Source organism: Dama dama, chromosome 1 (genome assembly GCF_033118175.1).
Source record: "Dama dama isolate Ldn47 chromosome 1, ASM3311817v1, whole genome shotgun sequence".
Taxonomy (NCBI): domain Eukaryota; kingdom Metazoa; phylum Chordata; class Mammalia; order Artiodactyla; family Cervidae; genus Dama; species Dama dama.
This window is the reverse complement of record NC_083681.1, coordinates 25,313,027-25,333,812: the sequence shown is the minus strand read 5'-3', so window position 1 is coordinate 25,333,812 and position 20,786 is coordinate 25,313,027. Positions and strand designations below refer to the sequence as shown.

Here is a 20,786-nt window from a genome sequence, read left to right as displayed (position 1 = left end):
ATTGTCACCTTGCTTATTTAACTTATATGAAGAGGACATCCTCTGAAATGCTGGGCTGGATGAAGCACAAACTGGAATCAGGATTGCCAGGAGTAATATCAATAACCTCAGATATGCAGATGACACCACCCTAATGGCAGAAAGTGAAGAGGAACTAAAGAGCCTTTTGATGAAGGTGAAAGAGGAGAGTAAAAAACCTGACTTAAAACTCAACATTCTAAAAACTAAGATCATAGCATCCGGTCCTATCGCTTCATGTCAGATAGAAAGGGAAATGAAAACAGTGACAGACTTTATTTTCTTGGGCTCCAAAATCACTGTGGATGATGACTGCAGCCATGAAATTAAAAGATGCTTGCTCCTTGGAAGAAAAGCTATGACAAATCTAGACAGTGTATTAAAAAACTGAGACATCACTTTGCTGGCAAAGGTCCATATAGTCAAAGCTGTGGTTTTTCCAGTAGTCATGTACAGTTGTGAGAGTTGGACCATAAAAAAGACTGAGCCCCAAAGAATTGATGCTTTTGCACTGTGGTACCAGAGAAGACTCTTGAGAGTCCCTTGGATAGAATTGATGCTTTTGAACTTTGATGCTGGAGAAGATCTTGAGAGTCCCTCGGGGAGCATAGAGATCAAACCAGTCAGTCCTAAAGGAAATCAACCCTGAATGTTCAGTGGAAGGACTGATGCTGAAGCTCTAATACTTTGTCCACCTGATGCAAACAGCTGACTCATTGGAAAAGACCCTGATGCTGGGAAAGATTGAAGGTGGGAGGAGAAGGGGACGATAGAGGATGAGATGGGTTGGATGGCATCACCGACTCGACGTACACGAATTTGAGTGAATTCCAGGAGATAGTGAAGGACAGGGGAACCTGCATGCTGCAGTCCATGGGGTCACAAAGAATTGGACACGACTGAGTGACTGAATAACAGATATATCTAGTACATCTTACCTGATGTAAGATGTAATTTTTCCATTGGTGGACATTTGAGTTTTTCCCACCTTTTGGCTTTTGTGAATAGTACTTCTGTGAACATTTGTGTCCAAATATTTGCATGCGTGCTAAGTCATTTCAGTTGTGTCTGACTCTTTGTGACTCTGTGGACTGTAGCCCACCAGGCTCCTCTGTCTTTGAGAGTCTCCAGCCAAGAATACTGGAGTGGGTTGCCATGCTGTCCTCCAGGGCATCTCCCTGACCCAGGGGTCAAACCTGTGTCTCCTGCATTGCAGGTGGATTCTTTACCACTGAGCCATACATAAAGCCCTAGATATTTGAATACCTGCTTCCAATTGTTTTGGGTATATACCTAAGTGTAGAATTGCTGGATCATAGGGTAATTCTATGTATAACGTTTTGAAGAACCTCAGACCTTTCCATAGCATCTTTTCTGTTTTACATTCCCACCAGCAGCACACAAAGATCCCAGTTTTTCCGTATCCTCCCCAAACTTGTAATTTTCCATCTTTGCTTTGTTTTATAGGAGTCATCTTTGCCTATGAAGTGGTATCTCATTTAATTTTGATTTGCATTTTCCTAATGGCAGTTGTTGTTAAGCATCTTTTCTTATGCTTATTGATCATTTGTATCTCTTCTTTGGGGAAATGTCTGTTTCAGTCCTTTGCCTGTTTTTTGAATTAGGTTTTTTTGTCTTTGGTTTTTGAATTGTAAGAATTTGAATATAATCTGAATACTGGATCCTTATCAGATTTATGTTTTGAAACTATTTACTCCCATCCTGTAGGTTGTCATTTCACTTTCTTGATAATGTCCTTTGTTGCATAAAAGTTTTTAATTTTGATGAAGTGCCACTTACCTATTTTTTTCTTCTGTCACTTGTGCTTTTGGGATAATATAAAAAGAATCCATTGTCAAATTCAAGATACTGAAGATTTACCTCTAACTTTCTTGTTAGAGTTTTATAATTTTAGCTCTTATACTTTAGATGTTGATCCATTTTGAGTTAGTTTTTGAACATTATGTGAAGTTGGAGTCAAACGGGAGAAGGCAAATGGCACCCCACTCCAGTACTCTTGCCTGGGAAATTCCATGGACGGAGGAGCCTGGTAGGCTACAGTCCGTGGGGTCGCTAAGAGTCGGACACGGCTGAGTGACTTCACTTTCACTTTTCACTTTCATGCACTGGAGAAGGAAATGGCAACCCACTCCAGTATTCTTGCCTGGAGAATCCCAGGGACGGGAGCCTGGTGGGCTGCCGTCTATGGGGTTGCACAGAGTTGGACATGATGATGTGACTTAGCAGCAGGAGTCAAACTTTATTCTTTTGCAAATGTATATCTAGTTGTTCTACCACCATTTTTGTTTGTGGAGTGTGTAAATTTAAGGTGTACGTCATGTTGCTTCAGTAAGTGGATATATTACAATATGTTTGCTCTTCTGATATTTGTCACATCACTTACCTATAGTGCATTATTATTATGTTCAATAAACCTTACATTAAATCTCTATGGCTATTTTAGTACTTGTTGCAAATTTGTGCTCTTAAATACTGTCAATCTTATCCCTATACCATCCCTAATACCATTTTTTGAAGAGTCTTTTTTTTTTCCCCCATCAAATAGTCTTGACATCCTTATCAAAAATCAATTGACCAGGACTTACCTGGTTGTCCAGTTGTTAACACTCTGCCTGCCAGTGCAGGAAACAAAGGTTCCGTCTGTGGTCCTGGAAGATCCCATGTATCACAGGGCAGCTAAGGCCATGTGCCGCAACTACTGAGGCCCCTGCGCCTGGAGCCCATGCTCCGCAGCAAGAGAAGCCACTGCAGAAAGAAACCCGCAACGAAGAGTAGCCCCCACCTGCCGCAACTAGAGAAGGCCTGTGTGCTGCAGTGAGGACCCAGCACAGCCAAAAATTAAGTAAATAAAACAGAAAATAAAATTTAAAAATTTAAAAATCAGTTGACCGGAGATTTATGACTCTTTTCTGGACTCCCAATTGCAATTCATTTGCCTATCTGCTTATCCTTATGCCAGTACTGTACTGTCGTGATTACTATAGTTTCACAGTAAGTTTTGAAATCTTAGAGTGTGAGCCCTCTTTGTTCAATACTGTTTTGGCTATTCAACGTCTACTGAAATTCCATATGGATTTGAGGGTCAGTGGTTTCATTTCTGTAAAAATGATCATTGGAATTGATTTTTTTTTATATTGCATTGAATCTGTAGATCACTTTGGGTAGTATTGACATATTAATATTAAGTCTTTGTGATTGTTCATTTTATGTGTCAGCTTGACTAGACCAGGAGGTGTCCAGACATTTTGTCAACCATTCTGGTTATGTCTGTGAGGGTGCTTCTGGATGAGATTAGCATTTGAATCGGTAGGGTGAATAAAGCTGATTGCTCTCTCTGATGTCTTTGGACCTCATCCCAGCTACGGAAAGACTAAGTAGAAAAGAGGAAACTTTACCTAATTGGGTGCAGGTCTTCTCTTGCCCTCAGACTGAAAGTTATGTCATAAGCTTTCCTGGTTCTCAGGCTTCTAGCTCAGGTTAAAATAACCCCATTGGCTGGTTCTCCAGCCAGTGTAGATCTTGGAACTTCTCAGCTTTCAAAATCCCAAGAGCCAATTTGTAATAATAAATTTCTTAACTCACATATACTGGAAACTATGAATACAGGATTTCTTCACACACACACATGCATGCCGTGTTGGTTCTGTTTTTCTGGAGAACCTTAATACGGTCTTCCAGTCCACGAACTTGGATGTTATGAAAGTTTCCTGTAAGTTTTTTCTCAGTGTTATGTAGTTTTTAGTATACTTTGTTAAATTTATTCCAAAGTATTTTATTCTTTTGGATACTTTTATGAATGGAATTGTTAATTTCCTGTTTAGATTGTACACTATTATTGTATAGAAACACAGCTGATTTTTTTCTATTGATCATATGCTCTTCAACTTTGCTGAATTTGTTTATTAGCTCTAGTGACTTTTTTGTGGATTTTTTTGGGTTTTTTATATATCATGTCATCTGTAAATAGAGATAGTTCTGCTTTTTCCTTTCCAGTATAGGTGAGTTTTATTTATTTTTCTTGCCTAATTGTTCTGGCTAGAACTTCTAGTATAACGTTGAATAATATTGGTGAAAATGGGCTTCTTTGTATTAATACTGATTTTAAGGGGGACTCTTTCAGTCTTGCACTACTGTGTATGATGTTAACTGTGAGTTTTTTTTTTTTTAAATACAGGCCCTTCATCATGTTGAGGAAATGCCCTTCTTTTCCTAGTTTCCCAATTATGTATGTCATCAAATGTGTTGTGTTTTTCTGCATTGATCAAGATGACTTTCCCCCTTCATTCTGTCAGTGTGGTGTAACTACTTTTTTTATGGTTTCTTTTCATGCCTTTGTCAGTCGCGTTCTCTCAGGCACCCGTTTTCAGATGTTGGCTCGGCGTCATCTCTTCTTTGAGATGTGCAGAGCATACTCTAAGTGCTTAGTCGCTCAATTGTGTCTCTAGCCCTGTGACCCCACGGCCTGGGGCCTGCCAGGCTCGTCTGCCCATTGGCTGTTTCAGCAAGAACACTGGAGTGGGTTGCCATTTCCTCCTCCAGGGGATCTTCCCAACCCAGGGATCAAACCTGCGTCTCCTGTGTCTCCAGCATTGCAGGTGTATTCTTTACCCACTGAGCCATTGGGAAAACCCATAGACTGTACTCTACCATTCCACTTTTCCTACCAGCTTCTTACTGCTTTCATCATCTTTGGTTTATTCAGTAGCTCTGTAACTCATGGTTAAGCTTTCTTTTCCTAGTTTTAACCCACATGTAAACTAGCTGTTAATATATGCTAGATTAATCCCTTTAAAATGCCTTTTTTGCCCCTCACATTTCTTCCCTGCTGAAGAGCCTGTAATGATTTTATGTTGTTCATTAGATCAAGTCTAAACTCATCCTCACATATAGAACTGTTCATAATCCCATCCCAAGTCACCTCTCTGTTCCTTGTTATTTATAAGAGATGGAAACTACACACTGAGGCCCAACTAATAATAACATAGAATTTTGTTTCTAAAACTATAAGCGTGTAAACTTGGTTTCTATATCTTTTCCTGTATTTTCTTAGTTTCTCATTTAGCAAATAGATTGCTAAATGGCGTTTTCTTAAATGTTTGAAGATGCATTTCATAAAACCTTGTCATATTAGTTTCCTGGACGTGTTTCTTGTATTTGGTTGAGGCATATATGTATTTAAAGAAATGAAAAAATATTGTCTTAGTGTATTCTAAAGTAAGAAAAAAACAAGGTTGCAGGACTTTGTGTATGGTATGAAAGAAGACATTCATGTGCAAAGACCATTTCTGAAAGATGTTAGAAACTATTAATAGTGATTACTCCTGGGACATAGAACTGGATGGACGGAACAGGGAAATTTCCCTTTCATTTTATATCACTTTGTGCTGTTAGAATTTTCTACTCAGTGAATGTGGACAAAAGAGATGAAAAAGTTTGAGTAAATAATGATTAGTTCTTCTTCCTTGCTTTTAATTTTAGTTCAGACCCCTTTACACCATTTAGGATTGACTAACTTTTAAAAGCTTTTAATGCTTTTTAAAAACGTTAAGCCAGTTGATGAACTGAAACAGTGATTTTCATCATGTACCTAATTTTTGCACCATTAAAATAAGTTATCGATTTCAGGGGATTCAGTTTTATCCAGAAAAAATGGCTATTTGTCATTTGTGGACTCATAAGTCACTTTAGAGTTTCATATTATGAGTAAATTGTACCAACATAGAGTTGTTGCTGGAATAAAAACTGAAAAAATAGCAGGACTTTGTGGACTTTTTCCGTGGAAGTTGGAAAGGTTAGCAGCAGTCTCAGACTGTGTTAAGACTCTGTTATATAGCCTGGGTTTCTGGAGTTGCTGCTGTGTATTTTCTTTGACTCTTAGAGTTACCCTTTGCTTTCCTTGGATATTTAAGGTTTATTTTAAAATTAGAAAACCAGATCTTTAACTTTGGAGAGAATTTTATTAGGCACACCTTGGTATTTCTTTGGAGTAAAGTAACATTTATCAGTTACTTAGTTTAAAATTTAGAAATGTACTTGTAAAAATAGACAATCGAGATCAGTAAATGTGTGCATCAGAATGGTGAAAATAGCATTCCTGTTTGAAGGAATGGAATCATCTAGAAAGCACCCTTGTCACAGCGCTAAACTGGGTATTTTGAAGGTTGTGAGATTAGTAATCGCAGTAGTTTGCTCATCGAGTTTTAATTTAGTTGCAGTAGAATTAGGCCAGTTGTTTATTACAAAAACTTGATAACTTAATGTTTTTACCATGTAATAATCCTGTTTATTGTTTATGATGAGTTGCCGAGTTGCCGTCTGCTTTAAGAGAACCTCAGTACAAAGAAGCTTTGCCCCAAAACTATAGAGTAGCTGAGCTCTTTGTAGAGATGTGTGTGTGCCTGTCTTTCTTTACTGCCTCTGGGCAAGAAAAAAGAGTGCTCTTTGTTTTATGAAAATAATATGTATTTAGTTAAGGAAATGCAAACCTGTTGGCTCTTGCCAGTTATTTGACTTCATTATGACTAGAGCACAGGCTTTGTCTTGTCTTTTGTTGGGTGTATCATTTATTTGTAGCATCGTAGTTAACGGTGAAGTTAATATTTAAATCAATTTCGTGTGAAGTTGAGGAGAAACTGGGAGTTAGCGATGCACTAAGAGCCTAATGAACTTAGCTTGTCTGTTGTAAAATTAACATGTCAGATATACCCACCAGGCTCCTCTGTCCATGAAATCCTACAGGTAAGAATACTGGAGTGGGTTGCCTTTTCCTACTCCAGGGGATCTTCCTGACCCAGGGATCGAACCTGACTCTTGTGCATTGCAGACGGATTGCTACTGTCTATACCCAGGAAGCCCTGATCAGGATTTGGATCATGGGTACTACTGAGAATTTAGGTTTAGCTAAATATTTATAAGACTGAGTCATGTCATAGCAATTGTTCATGTGTCCCAATAGCATAGCTTATTCCTTGTGAAATGTGTTGTTCAGACTCTTAATGGTTATTTTTGGTTAATCATTTAGTTCAAGACATTTGATGACAAAATTGGTTTTATAAACCTTAGTTTTCTACTTTGCACAATGAAGATGATCCTTGACTATTTTAGGGTTGTTCCAGGGGTTACATGATGTATGAGGCATCCATGGTTCCTGACAGGCGTTCAGTAAGTGTTAGTTACAATTGTGAACAGCACTGTCCTGTGGATAATTCACATTAGGTGGTGTGTTGTGTGATTGTTGTCTTTATGGAGGCAGGAATTTCACATTTAAAACAGAGATCCACATGGTGAGAAATATCAGGTAAAGATAGGAAGTCCCATTCCTTTGCAGGCTCATTTGTTCCATTGGCATGGGAGGTTAGAAAGGGCAGAGAGTAGTAAGGGGCTGGAGTCCTTGAATAGCATGGGGCTTCCCAGGTGGCACTAGTGGTCAAAAACCTGCCTGCCAGCGCAGGAGACGTGAGAGACGCGGGTTGATCCCTGGGTCAGGAAGGTCCTCTGCGGAGGCAGAGCAACCCACTCTGATGTTCTTGCCTGGAGAATCCCCAAGGACAGAGGAGCCTGGCGGGCTACAGTCCATGGGGCCACACAGAGTCAGACTGAAGTGACTGACTTAGCACACACACACATTTCTTGAGGGAGATGAGATGAGCATAACACTGTTCTTGGAGCTGCACAGAATGATTTTATGTCTTTGTCATCTCTGCCTAATAGCTTTAAAAAAAAAAAAGGGAACCTGAGTTTCCTTTCCTGAGTGTATTATTCTAGATGTGTTAATGTCTGCTGCTACCTGTTAAAGCGTGGAGACAGAGGAGTGGGGCTTTAACCTGTGGCCACATGTAATGGGTAGTAAGTTACTTATCGTTTGAATGCCATATTTCCTTGATTAGCACTTACTTGGCATTCTGAGATCTCTGAAATTGAGATGCTCCTTGCTTGACTATCTTCCACGTAGCACATGTGGTGTAGTTATCATGGTCTACACACGTGTGGGCTTGGTCATAGCTGTTCCTGCCACCATGGCAGCCCAGTTACATGCCCTGTTGGTACTGCATGGTTAGTTTCAGTTCAGTTCAGTTCAGCCGCTCAGTTGTGTCTGACTCTTTGCGACCCTATGAATTGCAGCACGCCAGGCCTCCCTGTCCATCACCAACTCCTAGAGTTTACTCAAACTCATGTCCATCGAGTTGGTGATGCCATCCAACCATCTCATCCTCTGTCATCCCCTTCTCCTCCTGCCCCCAATCCCTCCCAGCATCAGGGTCTTTTCCAGTGAGTCAACTCTTCGCATGAGGTGGCCAAAGTACTGGAGTTTCAGCTTCAGCATCAGTCCTTCCAATGAACACCCAGGACTGATCTCCTTTAGGATGGACTGGTTGGATCTCCTTGCAGTCCAAGGGACTCTCAAGAGTCTTCTCGAACACCACAGTTCAAAAGCATCAATTCTTTGGCGCTCAGCTTTCTTTAAGGTCCAACTCTCACATCCATACATGACCACTGGAAAAAACATAGCCTTGACTAGACGAACCTTTGTTGGCAAAGTAATGTCTCTGCTTTTAAATATGCTATCTAGGTTGGTCATAACTTTCCTTCCAAGGAGTAAGCGTCTTTTAATTTCATGGCTGCAATCACCATCTGCAGTAATTTTTGGAGCCCAGAAAAATAAAGTCTGCCACTGTTTCCCCATCTATTTGCCATGAAGTGATGGGACCAGATGCCATGATCTTAGTTTTCTGAATTAAGCCAACTTTTTCACTCTCCTCTTTCACTTTCATCAAGAGGCTTTGTAGTTCCTCTTCACTTTCTGCCATAAGGGTGGTGTCATCTGCACATCTGAGGTTATTGATATTTCTCCCGGCAATCTTGATTCCAGCTTGTGTTTCTTCGAGCCCAGCATTTCTCATGATGTACTCTGCATATAAGTTAAATAAGCAGGGTGTTAGTTTACTTGCCATCTAAAATGACTTTAAAAAGATCCCCCTATGATTCAACAGTGAAACAAACAAAAACTATGAAGAAAAGCATAGAAACAGAACAGCAGGGTACAGATTTGATTTTATGTGAAGTACAGTATTTGTCTTTGGAGGAATGATTGCCATTTCAGATTTTCTTGCAAAACTACAATCAAATGTATCACGGGCCCTCAGAAAGGAAGCTACTATAGGTGTTTTAAGCCTTTTTTGTTGTTGCTGCTGAGAAATATGCAGGAGAGTTACTTAATGCATTCCAGGCTGTGCATCTGGAAGCAGGGTGAGTGGTTCTGTTTCTCAATGTAAATGAGACACTTTGGAGCCACAGGAAGTGGACGTGACCAGTTCATGTGTCTCCTGGTATTGTCGTGAAGGTCTTGTGTCATGGTTTAAGTAGCAGCAGTTTTTCTCTTTGGTGGCACCATTTTATAACTGGTGGCACCTTAGATTCAGTCTCTTCTGGTGTTTACCTCTCTAGCTCATGATGGTAGCTTATTTGGAACTGATTGTTCTACAGAGTAATTAAAACTGTGCCTATATAAAGGCAGCTAAAATAAAAATAGGAAACTTGCGAAGATCAAGGTCAAAATTTCAGAATAAAATATTTGCATTGTTTTGCATTAAGTAGGCTTTCTTGCCTGTCTTCTTCATCTTCTCAGATACAGCATGGCATAGAGGTTAGGGTGCAGACTCTGGAGTCGGGCAGCCTGGGGTCCAATCCCATCTCCAGTCTTTACTAGCAGTGACTTTCCGTAAGTTACTCAGCCTCTCTGTGCCTCAGTCTTCTGTCAGATGGGCGCAGTGCCTCTCTCACAGGTTTGTTCTGAGAGATAAATGAGTTGATACCTCTCAAGTGTTTTCCACAGCACCTGGTGGGAAGTAAGCAGTGTGTGTGAGCTGTTATTCCATCTGGCATTGTCTTTTGTTGATACACCGAGTGATCTCAGGTGAAGGTGTGTTTGTCTATCCTACTCTTCCCTTCTTGGTTCCAGTTCAGTCTGACATGCTACCCATTTCCCCTTCCCAGTTGTTATTCCATCCTTTTTTGGGTACGTCAGTTTGAACTTTTTAGAAAATTGGGTATGATTGATCTATATAGATTCATACACTTTTACACAGTATGATCAACGGAATTAGGATTTGTTTGCAAACAGACTTTTTGATGCTTTACTTTTCTAAACATCACATGCTGTGTGTGTTCAGTGTTTTCCAAGGTTAGCTTTGGACACTTCTTAGTACGAAAGTCCCTCTCCCAGTGCCCAGGCAGTGACTGCCCGAGACAGATGCCCAGCCTCCAGGACTGCTGGGCTCAGCAGGGTAGGGTTCCATTTCGAGCCTATGACCATGGCCTGTGACTAGAACAGAAAGACTGTTGATGCTTTTCTGAGGACTGTAGAGGGGTGTTTCAGTTCGTGTTTTCTAGTGCGTGATACTTGAGTGTTGCATTGGGCCCTCAGCTGTTGAAGGACAGAGGATACTGTTTCTCTCACCACTGGCAGGGAGCTAGACTGCCTCTTGGAGACACAGCGCTAACTGAAAGATAGTTAGTGGTCACGCGTCAGCTGTTGATCTGGGGCTTCATTCTAGGATCCCCTTAAGAATAGTATAAATTAGATTTCTGCTGGTTGGGCTAAATGTGAACAGTTTCGTTTTCAGTATTCATCTGAAAGATCACTATGTCTTCACTTGGGCCAAGTGACTGTTTAAGTTGAGCTTCCTTGTAAATAGGTGTTTTGTGTTAACTTTTGTCTTTGTGCAAAACAAGACAAAATGCTTAGTGAAGACTTTGAGGCTGAAAGGGGTTATAAACTGATCTTGTAGCATGGAAGGTTTTGCCATGATTGAGATTAATGAAGAGAAAACACTCCATACTTTATTCTCTCTAGAATTTTATTTATAATTCAGAAAATTCCGGCTTTATCTATACTTCTTTTTAAGCAATCAGACCTGAAGTTTCAAATGTGACATTGGTGATATCGTTTGTTAATTACATGATCGGAAACTTATTGTCAGTGAAAAATGACACACACAAATGGCATGTGCAGTGAAGCTTAAAATAGCACATCTTCACATCCATGCAAATTCCCTGGACTCCTTATAGTGACCTACTTAAGCACTGCTCACAGAGAGAAACATGAGGCATTTTAAGTGTCCATTAGGGCTAGAATATTACCTTTAAATGTTTTGTGTATTTGTAGTTTTACTCTCTACTTGTATTTCTTCCACAAGTGCCAAAAGCACTTTCTATGATTAAACTTGTAAAGAGTAATACATTTGACATTTCACAATGTGTCTGACAGTTAGTACCTTGTTGCTTGGGGCTTGTTGGTTTTTTACAGTAAGAAATGCAATTCTCAAACCTGTTTACCTTGGATGTTTATGTCTCTTCTTCACATGTGTCCAGGTTTACTTTCTGATTGACACATGTCTTGTGTTCATTTTGTTTCTCAAATACAGAGCTGTCAAATGCTGTTGAATCAACTGAGAGAAATCACAGGCATTCAGGACCCTTCTTTTCTTCATGAAGCTCTGAAGGTTAGTTCAAGGCCTCTGTGAGTCAACAGGTTTTAGAACAGTTGTTCATATCATAGTTATGTCAGTTCAGGCTATTTTTATGCCAAAATGAAAGTGCATATGTATAGGGACAGAAGTTCTAGAGGTCAAATGACCCAGCATCTTCAACCTGTAAATTATAAGAGCAGGAAAAAGTTGAGGGTGGAAGAGACAGTGCAGGGAACTCTGCAAAGATTTAAGATACCTATCAACTAACTGCCCTGTATGGGCCTTTTTTAATGGATCCTGATTCACACTAAAAAAATACTTGAGTCAGGGCAATTTAAACTGGTTATTGTGTGAGGACAGCACTGTGGGTTGTATATTTTTTTTAAAGATACATTCTGAAATGTTGAATGATGATGTAATAAGATGCTTAGGATTTGCTTCAGAATATCTGAGGGAGGGGAGACAGAAGAGAGAAAATAAGATTGACTGGCTCAGTGACTATCGAAGTTGAGTGATGGGCACTTGGGATCCAGTTATACGTTCTCACTTCTGTTGTATACGTTAGAATTTTTCCCTAAGGAAAGTTTGAAAAGTTAAAACGAAGTAGAAGTGTGGTCACCACCTGAGAATATGATGACTGTTGGGCGCCTTTGTTGTCGGGCTGACCTCACTTGGAGTCTGGTACATCATGCCTTAGCCACTGTGCCGTCAGGGGGAGGAGTACCCAGAGCCGTGAGGCTCATTCTTGTCTGCATGCTGTGAGGAAGCAGCGCGCGGCGCTCCCGTCCTGAACCTGGGAGTGTGAGAGCATCGCTTCAAGTTTCCTGCTGTATACTCTAGAATTATGCCTAGATTTAGTGTGACACCAGGGTAGTGAGGGGTTAGAACCCCCAAACTCACTTGCTGTTTATTTTAAATGCCGTGATGTTTGACTTTTGAAATTTGTTTGTTTCTCTCCCCTTAGGCCAGTAACGGTGACATCACCCAAGCAGTCAGCCTTCTCACTGATGAAAGAGTTAAAGAGCCCAGCCAAGAGACTGCTGCAGAACCATCTGAAGAAGAGGGGAGTGCTGCCAGCAAAGAGGAATTAACAAGTAGGTATATCCTGGCGGGCCCTTTTCTGAACTAGCAGAAATTAAGAGATGAGTTTCTGTGAGTGTCCTTTCCATCACATCAGCCCTTCGGAAATAATGGTAATCATGGCTAATTACTGAGCCATAATGAGGTGCCAGGCACAATTCTCAGCACTTAAATGGTTCCATTCATTCAGCAGTTATTTAATGAGCCCCTGTTAGGTGCCAAGCACTCTTTTAGGCACTGGAGATGAACAAAAGGAACAAGAATTGCTGCCTTGTGAGAGATGAGGCTGTGGAGCGAGCGAACAGGAGGCAGATCATGCAGAGGCTTCATAGCTGCTTGGCTTGTACTCTGAGCTGGAGGACCAGCCATTGGAGAGTTTGCTGCAGAGGAATGCTGTAAACTGGTTTCCACTTCCTAAGGATCATTCCGGCTGCTGTGTTGAGAACAGAACTGTGAGGGGGAGTAGTGAGCATGGGGCAGAGAAGGGAGCCCAGCACTATTCAGGAAGCAGTCACTGATGAGGGCAGTATGGGCCAGGATGCAGTGGTGGAAGGGTGACAAGTGCTTGTTGCACAGGATCTGCTTACAAAGGAGATGAGGGCTGTGACAAAAAAGAGAAGGCTTAAAGATGACTCCAGGATTTTTTCCTAAGCAGCTGTTAGGGTGGAGTTGTACTTAACTGACATGGGAATAATTACCAATGGAGCAGATTTGGGGTGGAAAATGAGAAGATCAATTTTGGCAATATTAAATTTGAGAGGCCTGTTAGACATCAAGGTGGAGTGTCAGAAAGACCGTGGAGATCCAGGTGTGCCGTTCAGGGGAGAGAGCTGGGCTGGACCTGGATAAGACTTGAAATCATAAACTTGTAAATGGTACATAAAGTTATGAGAAAGGATGAGCTCTCCTAGGGAGGGGGTAGAGAAACGAGAAAAGCTTTCATGTCTCAGCAGTAGGTACTTCCAGTGTTGAGATATCTGGGGAAGGTGGAGGGGGCAGTGAAGAGTGTATAGAGGCAGGGCAGGAAGACCCAGAGAGTGGTACTCTGGAGACCAGAGAGGCTTCTCGGAGGAGGACCTGTCAGCTGGGTCAGGTGGTATTAATGGATATTTGGGCAATTTCAAGCTATTCTGAGTGCTGCTGCTGTGAGTATTCTTGTTTATGTCTTTGAGTGCACAGTGACTTATTTCAATCCATATTTTTCTTTTTGAGATGCATCCGTGTTGGCTATACCTGTAGTTATTTCTTTCCATGTGTAGTATTTCTTGGTCTGAATACACAAGAGAATTAATTGATACATTTGTTGATTGACTTTGGAGTTGTTTTGAATTTTTTTTGCCATTATGAACAAATCTACTGTGAGCTGTTTTGATTTGTGTTTTTTCGTGCACGTATGCAAGAGTTTTCTTTAGTGTTTAAAGACTCACGATGTAATTGGTAAGTACTGAAACATGCCCGTCTTCATCTTAGTAGGTATTAGGTGTCTCAGACAGTAAGGAATCAGCCTGTAATGCGGAAATCCTGGGTTTGATCCCTGGGTTGGGAAGATCCCCCTGGAGGGAAAGGCTACCCACTCCAGTGTTCTTACCTGGAGAAGCCCCGTGGACAGAGGGGCCTGGTAGGCTACAGTCTGTGGGGACACAAAGGGTCAGACACGACTGAGCGACTAAGCACACAGCATTAGTGACATTAGTTTCTGAAATGATTTTTTTAACCTATGTATACTCCCACTAATAGAGTTTGAGGGTAACTCTTGCTCTTACAATTGTTAGATTGTAAAATTGTTGCTTGTGTTTTTGATTTAAAATGATTGTCTTGTTTTTAACTAGAATTTTTAATAAGTTAAATAATGATACTGATCATCTTTTCCCTTTTTACAGTTCATGTTTCTTCATGTGACATTTCTCTTAGTATCTTCTGCTGGTTTTTCTGTTTGTTTCTTTGTATTGATTCTTGATATTCTTACAGATAGTGACCTTATTTTCTTGATATGAATCCTTTTTTCTGGACTTGGGCGTTGCAGATACCTTCTTGTTGATGACCTGTGTTTTTCCTCTGTGGTGATGAGCTAATAAATAGCTTTAATTTATTAATCTTCTGCTGTGGTTTATGCTTTTTGTTTAAGAACTCCTATACCATGATGTCATAGGATATTCTGTTATATTTTCTTCTAAAATTGTAATGTTTTGCTTTTCATATTTAAATATTTAATTCATCTGAAATGGACTATTTTGGTAAGACATAAGATAGAAATATAGTTAGATCCATCACTGCCCCCCAGCACTTCCCCTAGCTATCCAGGACCTTTTATTGAAAAGGCAGAACTTACCACTGATCTGCAGTATTAGTTCTGTTACATTATTTTCGTGTTTTCCATTTTACTTCATTATCTGTTTTTAATTCTTTGCGGTATATACATAGGAGTGGAATTGCTAGATCATATAACAATTTGTGCTTAAGTTAAAATTGTAGAATACCTTTTTTTCATAACTGCAACATTATCACACTTAATAACAATTTCTTAATCTCATCAAATACTATTGAAGAAATTTCCCAGATTGTCTCATGAACAATATGTTGGTAGTTGGTTTGAGAGTATAATGACCCACATAAAATAAAACATTAAGCTATGTTTGAAGTCTGGTTCAAGATGGCAGATAATAGAAGGATGTGCACTCATCTCCTCCTGCGAGAGGACCAAAATTGCAGCTAGCTTTGCAGGAGGACAACCTGCAGAAATTTGCAGCCAGACAGGACGAAACTGCTGCTGCTGCTGCTGCTAAGTCACTTCAGTCGTGTCCGACTCTGTATGACCCCATAGACAGCAGCCCACCAGGCTCCGCCGTCCCTGGGATTCTCCAGGCAAGAACACTGGAGTGGGCTGCCATTTCCTTCTCCAGTGTGTGAAAGTGAAAAGTGAAAGTGAAGTTGCTCAGTCGCATCCGACTCCTAGCGACCCCATGGACTGCAGCCTACCAGGCTCCTCTGTCCATGGGATTTTCCAGGCAAGAGTACTGGAGTGGGTTGCCACTGCCTTCTCCATAGGACGACACTGGAACCCACCAAAAGAAGATACCCCACATCCAAAGAAAAAGAAGAAGCCACAGTTAGACAGCAGGAGGCATACAGTCATGTAAAAAATCAAATCCCATACCTGCTGGGTGCGTGACCCACAGGCTGGAGAACAGTAATGCCAAAGAAGTTCTCTCACTGCTGTGAAGGTTCCGAACCCCATGTCAGGCTTCCCAGCCTTGGGATCCAACAAAGGGACTGGAAGGCCAGGGAATCTGGCCTTGAAGGCTAGCAGGATTTGATTATAGGATTTCCAGAGGACTGAGGGAAAAAAGACTCCAATCTTGGAGGACATAAACAAAATTTTGTGCGCACCAAGACCAGAGGAGAGGAGCAATGACCCCACAGGAAGCTGAACCAAAACTACCTGCTAGGCTGGAGGGCCTCCTGTTGAGGCGTGGGTTAGCAGGGGCTCATCACAGAGACAGGGGCACCAGACGGTCCCCCTTGGCGTAAACCCTCTTGGAGGTTGCCATTAACCCTATCATAGAGCCCGTAGATCCCCGGGCTGGGTTGCCTCAGGCCAAACAACTACAAGGGCGGGAGTGCAACCCCACCCATCAACAGATACTTGGACCAAAGCTTTACTGAGCAAGGCCCTGGCCAACAGAGCAAGACCCAGTTTTTCCTGTCACCTGTCTATCCCATCAAGAAGCTTACATAAGCCTCTTAGCCTCGTCCATCAGAGGACGGACAGAAGAAGCAAGAAGCAGCACTGTCTCACAGATGGCTAAAACAAAAACTGTATTACAAAAAGTTAATCATGATGAAAAAGCAGAAAGTTATGTCTTAGGTGAAGAGACGAGATAAGATCCTAAAAAAACAACTAAATGAAGCGGAGATAGGCAACCTTCTGGAAAAAGAATTCAGAATAATGGTAATGAAGATGATCCAGGATCTCAGAAGAGAGTGTAGACAAAGATTGAGAAGATGCAAGAAATGTTTACCAGAGACCTAGAAGAACTAAAGAGCAGACAAATAGAGATGAATAATATACTAGAAGGTGTCAGCAGCAGAATAACTGAGGCAGAAGAATGGATAAAAGACCTGGAGAAAAGAGTCGTGGAAATCACTGCCACAGAACAGAATATAGAAAAAAGAAAGAAAAGAAATGAAGACAGCCTAAGAGACCTCTGGGACAATGTTAAACACACCAACATTCATGTTATAGGGGTCCCGAAGGAAAAAAGAAAGAAAGGATCTGAGAAATATTTAAAGAGATAATAACTGAAAACTTCCTGAACATGGGAAAGGAAATAGCTACGCCCAGGAAGCACAGAGAGTCCCAGGAAGGATAAACCCAAGGAGGAACACACCGAGACACATAGTAATCAAACTGACGAAAATTAAAGGCAAATAAAATATTAGAAGGGAACCCTCATCAGGCTGTCAGCTGATTTCTCAACAGAAGCTCTGCAAGCCAGAAGGGCATGGCATGGTATATTTAAAGTGATGAAAGGGACGAACCTACAACCAAGAATACTCTACTCAGCAAGACTGTCCTTCAGATTTAATGGAGAAATCAAAAGCTTTCCAAACAAGCAAAAGTTAAGAGAATTCAGCACCACCAAACCAGCTTTACAACAAATGCTAAAGAAACTTCTCTAGGCAGAAAACACAAGAGAAGGAAAAGACCTACAGAAAATAAACCCAAAACAATTAAGAAAACTGTAATAGGGTCATACATATTGCTAATTACCTTAGATGTAAATGGATTAAATGCATCAACCAAAAGACATAGACTTGCTGGGCAGATGAAAACATGTGCATGTATGTACTTCCATTTACCACATCACTCTGCTTGACCCCCCTCCCAAATTGTATGTAATTATTTTATATTATTCAGTTAATCATGTTCCCATTATGGCTTGCAATTGTAATTATCTTTTATTTTTTGCTTGGCTATTGATTATGAAAACAGATAAACATCTTTTACTATTGTGATTATGTAACTATTACTCATTTAATTCCATTGTATCATGATTGGCAACAGAAAAATAGTAGAGCTCTATATCACCAAAACTAGGATATAATAGAAAAACCTTTGAAAAAAATCAGTTTTTAAAATCCAGGTGCATACCAGAATTATCTTGGAATTTTTTGAAAAATACAAACGCTCAGGTATTACTTTATTTTCTCCAGAGCTCCAGATATGTTTCTAATGAGCAGTCATGTTTAAAAACAACTGGACTATATGATGATCTTTTATCTAGTTTGTTTCACTTTTTCTATTTCATATTCAGTACTCCCATTTCACTTAGTTTATGTTCTCCAACTTTTCCATCTCTTTTTAAAATTTTCTTTCTCAAGCCTTTATCAGGTGTAATAGAAAAGATTTTGTATATTTTAAAAAACTTATGAATTTTTGCCTAACTAAAAAAATTATGACATTTTGATTCCACTTGTTTGACTTAGTATGAATTGAATGCTTGATTTCTAATTAAAAAATAGATAATGCATGAAGCAACAAAGGTTTACTGTATGGCACAGGGAACCATAGTCAATATCTTATAATAACCTATGATGGAAAATAATGTCAAAAATAATATATGTGTATTTGTATAACTGAATCATCTTGCTGCGCTCCTGAAACATTGTAAGTCAACTATACTTCAATTAAAAAAAAGTTAAAAAAAATGTCTGAAATGTTTTTCAGATTCCTTTTATCTATAAAGTCCCACCTTTTTCTGTCATGTTTCATGCATTCTGGAATTTGCTGTTTGCATTCCTGTGGTATACTTTAATGAAGTTTTATGTCCTCTGTCCTTCCTGTTAATTTAGGTGCTTATCTGACATGACAGTGTCATAGGTAGTATTGTGTATATTTCTCCTGTTTTGTCTTATCAAGAAGCAAATAATGTCTGGTCACCCCCTTTTTGTGTTGTTAAAATTGTTACTGTGTTCAGGTTGATTCATTTATTACAAAATTACATTTATTACATTTATTACAAAATTCCCTACTTAGTGTTTCCAGCCACCATTGGTGTTTACTGCTTAGACTCATTATTTATTGGAGATTTCAAAATGATAATATTTCATATGTCATTACCTTGTAATTTATTAGTTAGAATCCTTTTTTTCAGTTGTGGTAAAAACACATTAACAAAATTTACATTTTAACCATTTTTAAATGTATATTTCAGTAGTGTTAAGTATATTCACATTATTGTGTAAAAGATCTCCAGAACTATCTTGTAAATCTGACACTTCATTCCTATTAAGCAACCCCTTTCTCTACCCCACCCCTGGTAACAGCCTTCTGCTTTCTACTTCTATGAATTTGACTACTTTAAATACCTCATGTAAGTGGAATCATAGTTACGTTTTCATGACTAGCTTATCTCATTTAACATATGTCCTCAATGTTCATCGATGCAGTGGCATGTGACAGTATTTCCTTTCTTTTCTTTCCAGTTCTTTTCCTTATGGTAAATTACACATAACATGACAGTTACTATCACAACCATCTTTAAGCATACAATTCACTGGTATTATGTACATTCATGTCTTTGTGCAGCTATCATCACCATCCATCTCCAGAACTCTTTCTTTGTCTTGTGAGACTGAAACCTGTACCCATTAAAGAGTAATTCCCTATTACTCCCTGTCCTAGCAACCTCCATTCTTTCTGTTTTCCATGATTTTGACTACCCTAAGTACCTTTTATAAGTGGGATTGTAGAGTATTTGTCCTTTTGTGCCTGGCTTGTTGCACTTACTATAAGGTCTTTAATGCTCATTCACATTGTGGCATGTTAGAATTTCCTTTCTGTTTAATGTTGAATAATACTCCATTGTATGTATATACCAAATTTTGTTTATCCATTTATCTGTCAGTGGATATTGGGGTTGCTTCCCCCTCTTGACTTTTGTGAATAGAGCCATTTGAACTTGGATGTGCAGATACCTCTTTGAGACCCTGATATATACCCAGAGGTGAGATTGCTGGATCATATGGGAGTTCTACTTTTCATTTTTTGAGGAGCCTCTGGACTGTTTTCTGTAGCGTTTGCACCATTTTATAATCCTACCAACAATGCCAAAGAGTTCCAGTTTCTCCAGATCCTCCCCAGCTCTTGTTATTTCCTGGTTTTGGGTTTTCGATGGCCATTCTAATCGACGTGAGGCAGCAGCAGCACACTGTGGCTTTACTTTGCGCTTTCTCTGATGGTTAGTGGCACTGAGCGTGTTTTCATATGCCTGTTAGCCATGTTACATCATCTTGGGAGAAACGTCTATTCAAGCCTTTTGCCTATTTTAAATCAGATTAGTAGAGTTTTTATTGTTGTCAAGTTGTAGAAGTTCTGTATATATTCTGGATATTAACTCTTTATCAGGTATATGCTTGGCAGAGATTTTCTTCCATTCTGTAGATTGTCTTTTCACTCTTTTGATTGTGTCCTTTCATGCTTTTAAAGTTTTTACAAAGCTTGATTTAGCTGTGTTTGTTGATTTTTGCTTTTGTCTGTGCTTTTGGTGTCATATCCAAAAAGTCAATGTCATGAAACTTTCTGTGTTTAACGTTTTGAAGAACTGCCAAACTCCATTCCTCTAGCTTCCCCAGCAACTGCACCATTTTACATTCCCACTGGCACTACACAAGGTTCTAACTTCTCTACGTCTTCACTGACACTTGTTTAATTTAGCCTTCCAAGTGGGCGTGAGATTAACATTTCACGTTAATCTCATTGTGGTTTTGACTTGAATTTCCTAATGGCTAAATGATGTGAAACACCTTTTCATGTGCTTATTGGCCATTTGTATATCTCCTTTGGAGGACTGTCCATTGAAATTCTTTGCCCGTTTTTAAATTTTTTTTTATTATTATATTAAAGTTGGTCTTTTTATTTTTCAGTTGCAGGAATTAATATATTCTGTACATAGTTCCCTTACCAGATACGTGATTTGCAAAATTTTTCTCATTTTGTGGGTTGTCTTTTCACTATCCTGATGATACCCTCTAAAGCCCAAAGATATTTATTTGATGATGTCACATTTATCAGTTTTTTCTTTAACTCTTGTACTTTTAGTGTCATCTGGAAGACACCATTGTCTAATCCAAGGTCATGAAGATTTACCTATTTTAAGAGTTTTGTTTTACCTGTGTTCTTGAGGGCTCGATCCACTC

General features: G+C 39.7%; 1 protein-coding gene across 5 annotated transcripts in view; it reads left to right on the top strand.

Moving 5' to 3' along the window:
- USP28 (ubiquitin specific peptidase 28) overlaps positions 1-20,786 on the top strand; it is a 66,197-nt gene that overhangs the window by 8,135 nt on the left and 37,276 nt on the right. For 4 of the 5 annotated variants that reach the window (XM_061144911.1, XM_061144938.1, XM_061144902.1 and 1 more), the window contains exons 2-3: positions 11,463-11,540; positions 12,472-12,601. In XM_061144911.1, the coding sequence (XP_061000894.1) occupies positions 11,463-11,540; positions 12,472-12,601 (208 nt within the window). The remainder of the gene's footprint in view (positions 1-11,462; positions 11,541-12,471; positions 12,602-20,786) is intronic. The other variant, XM_061144921.1, reaches the window with a different exon arrangement.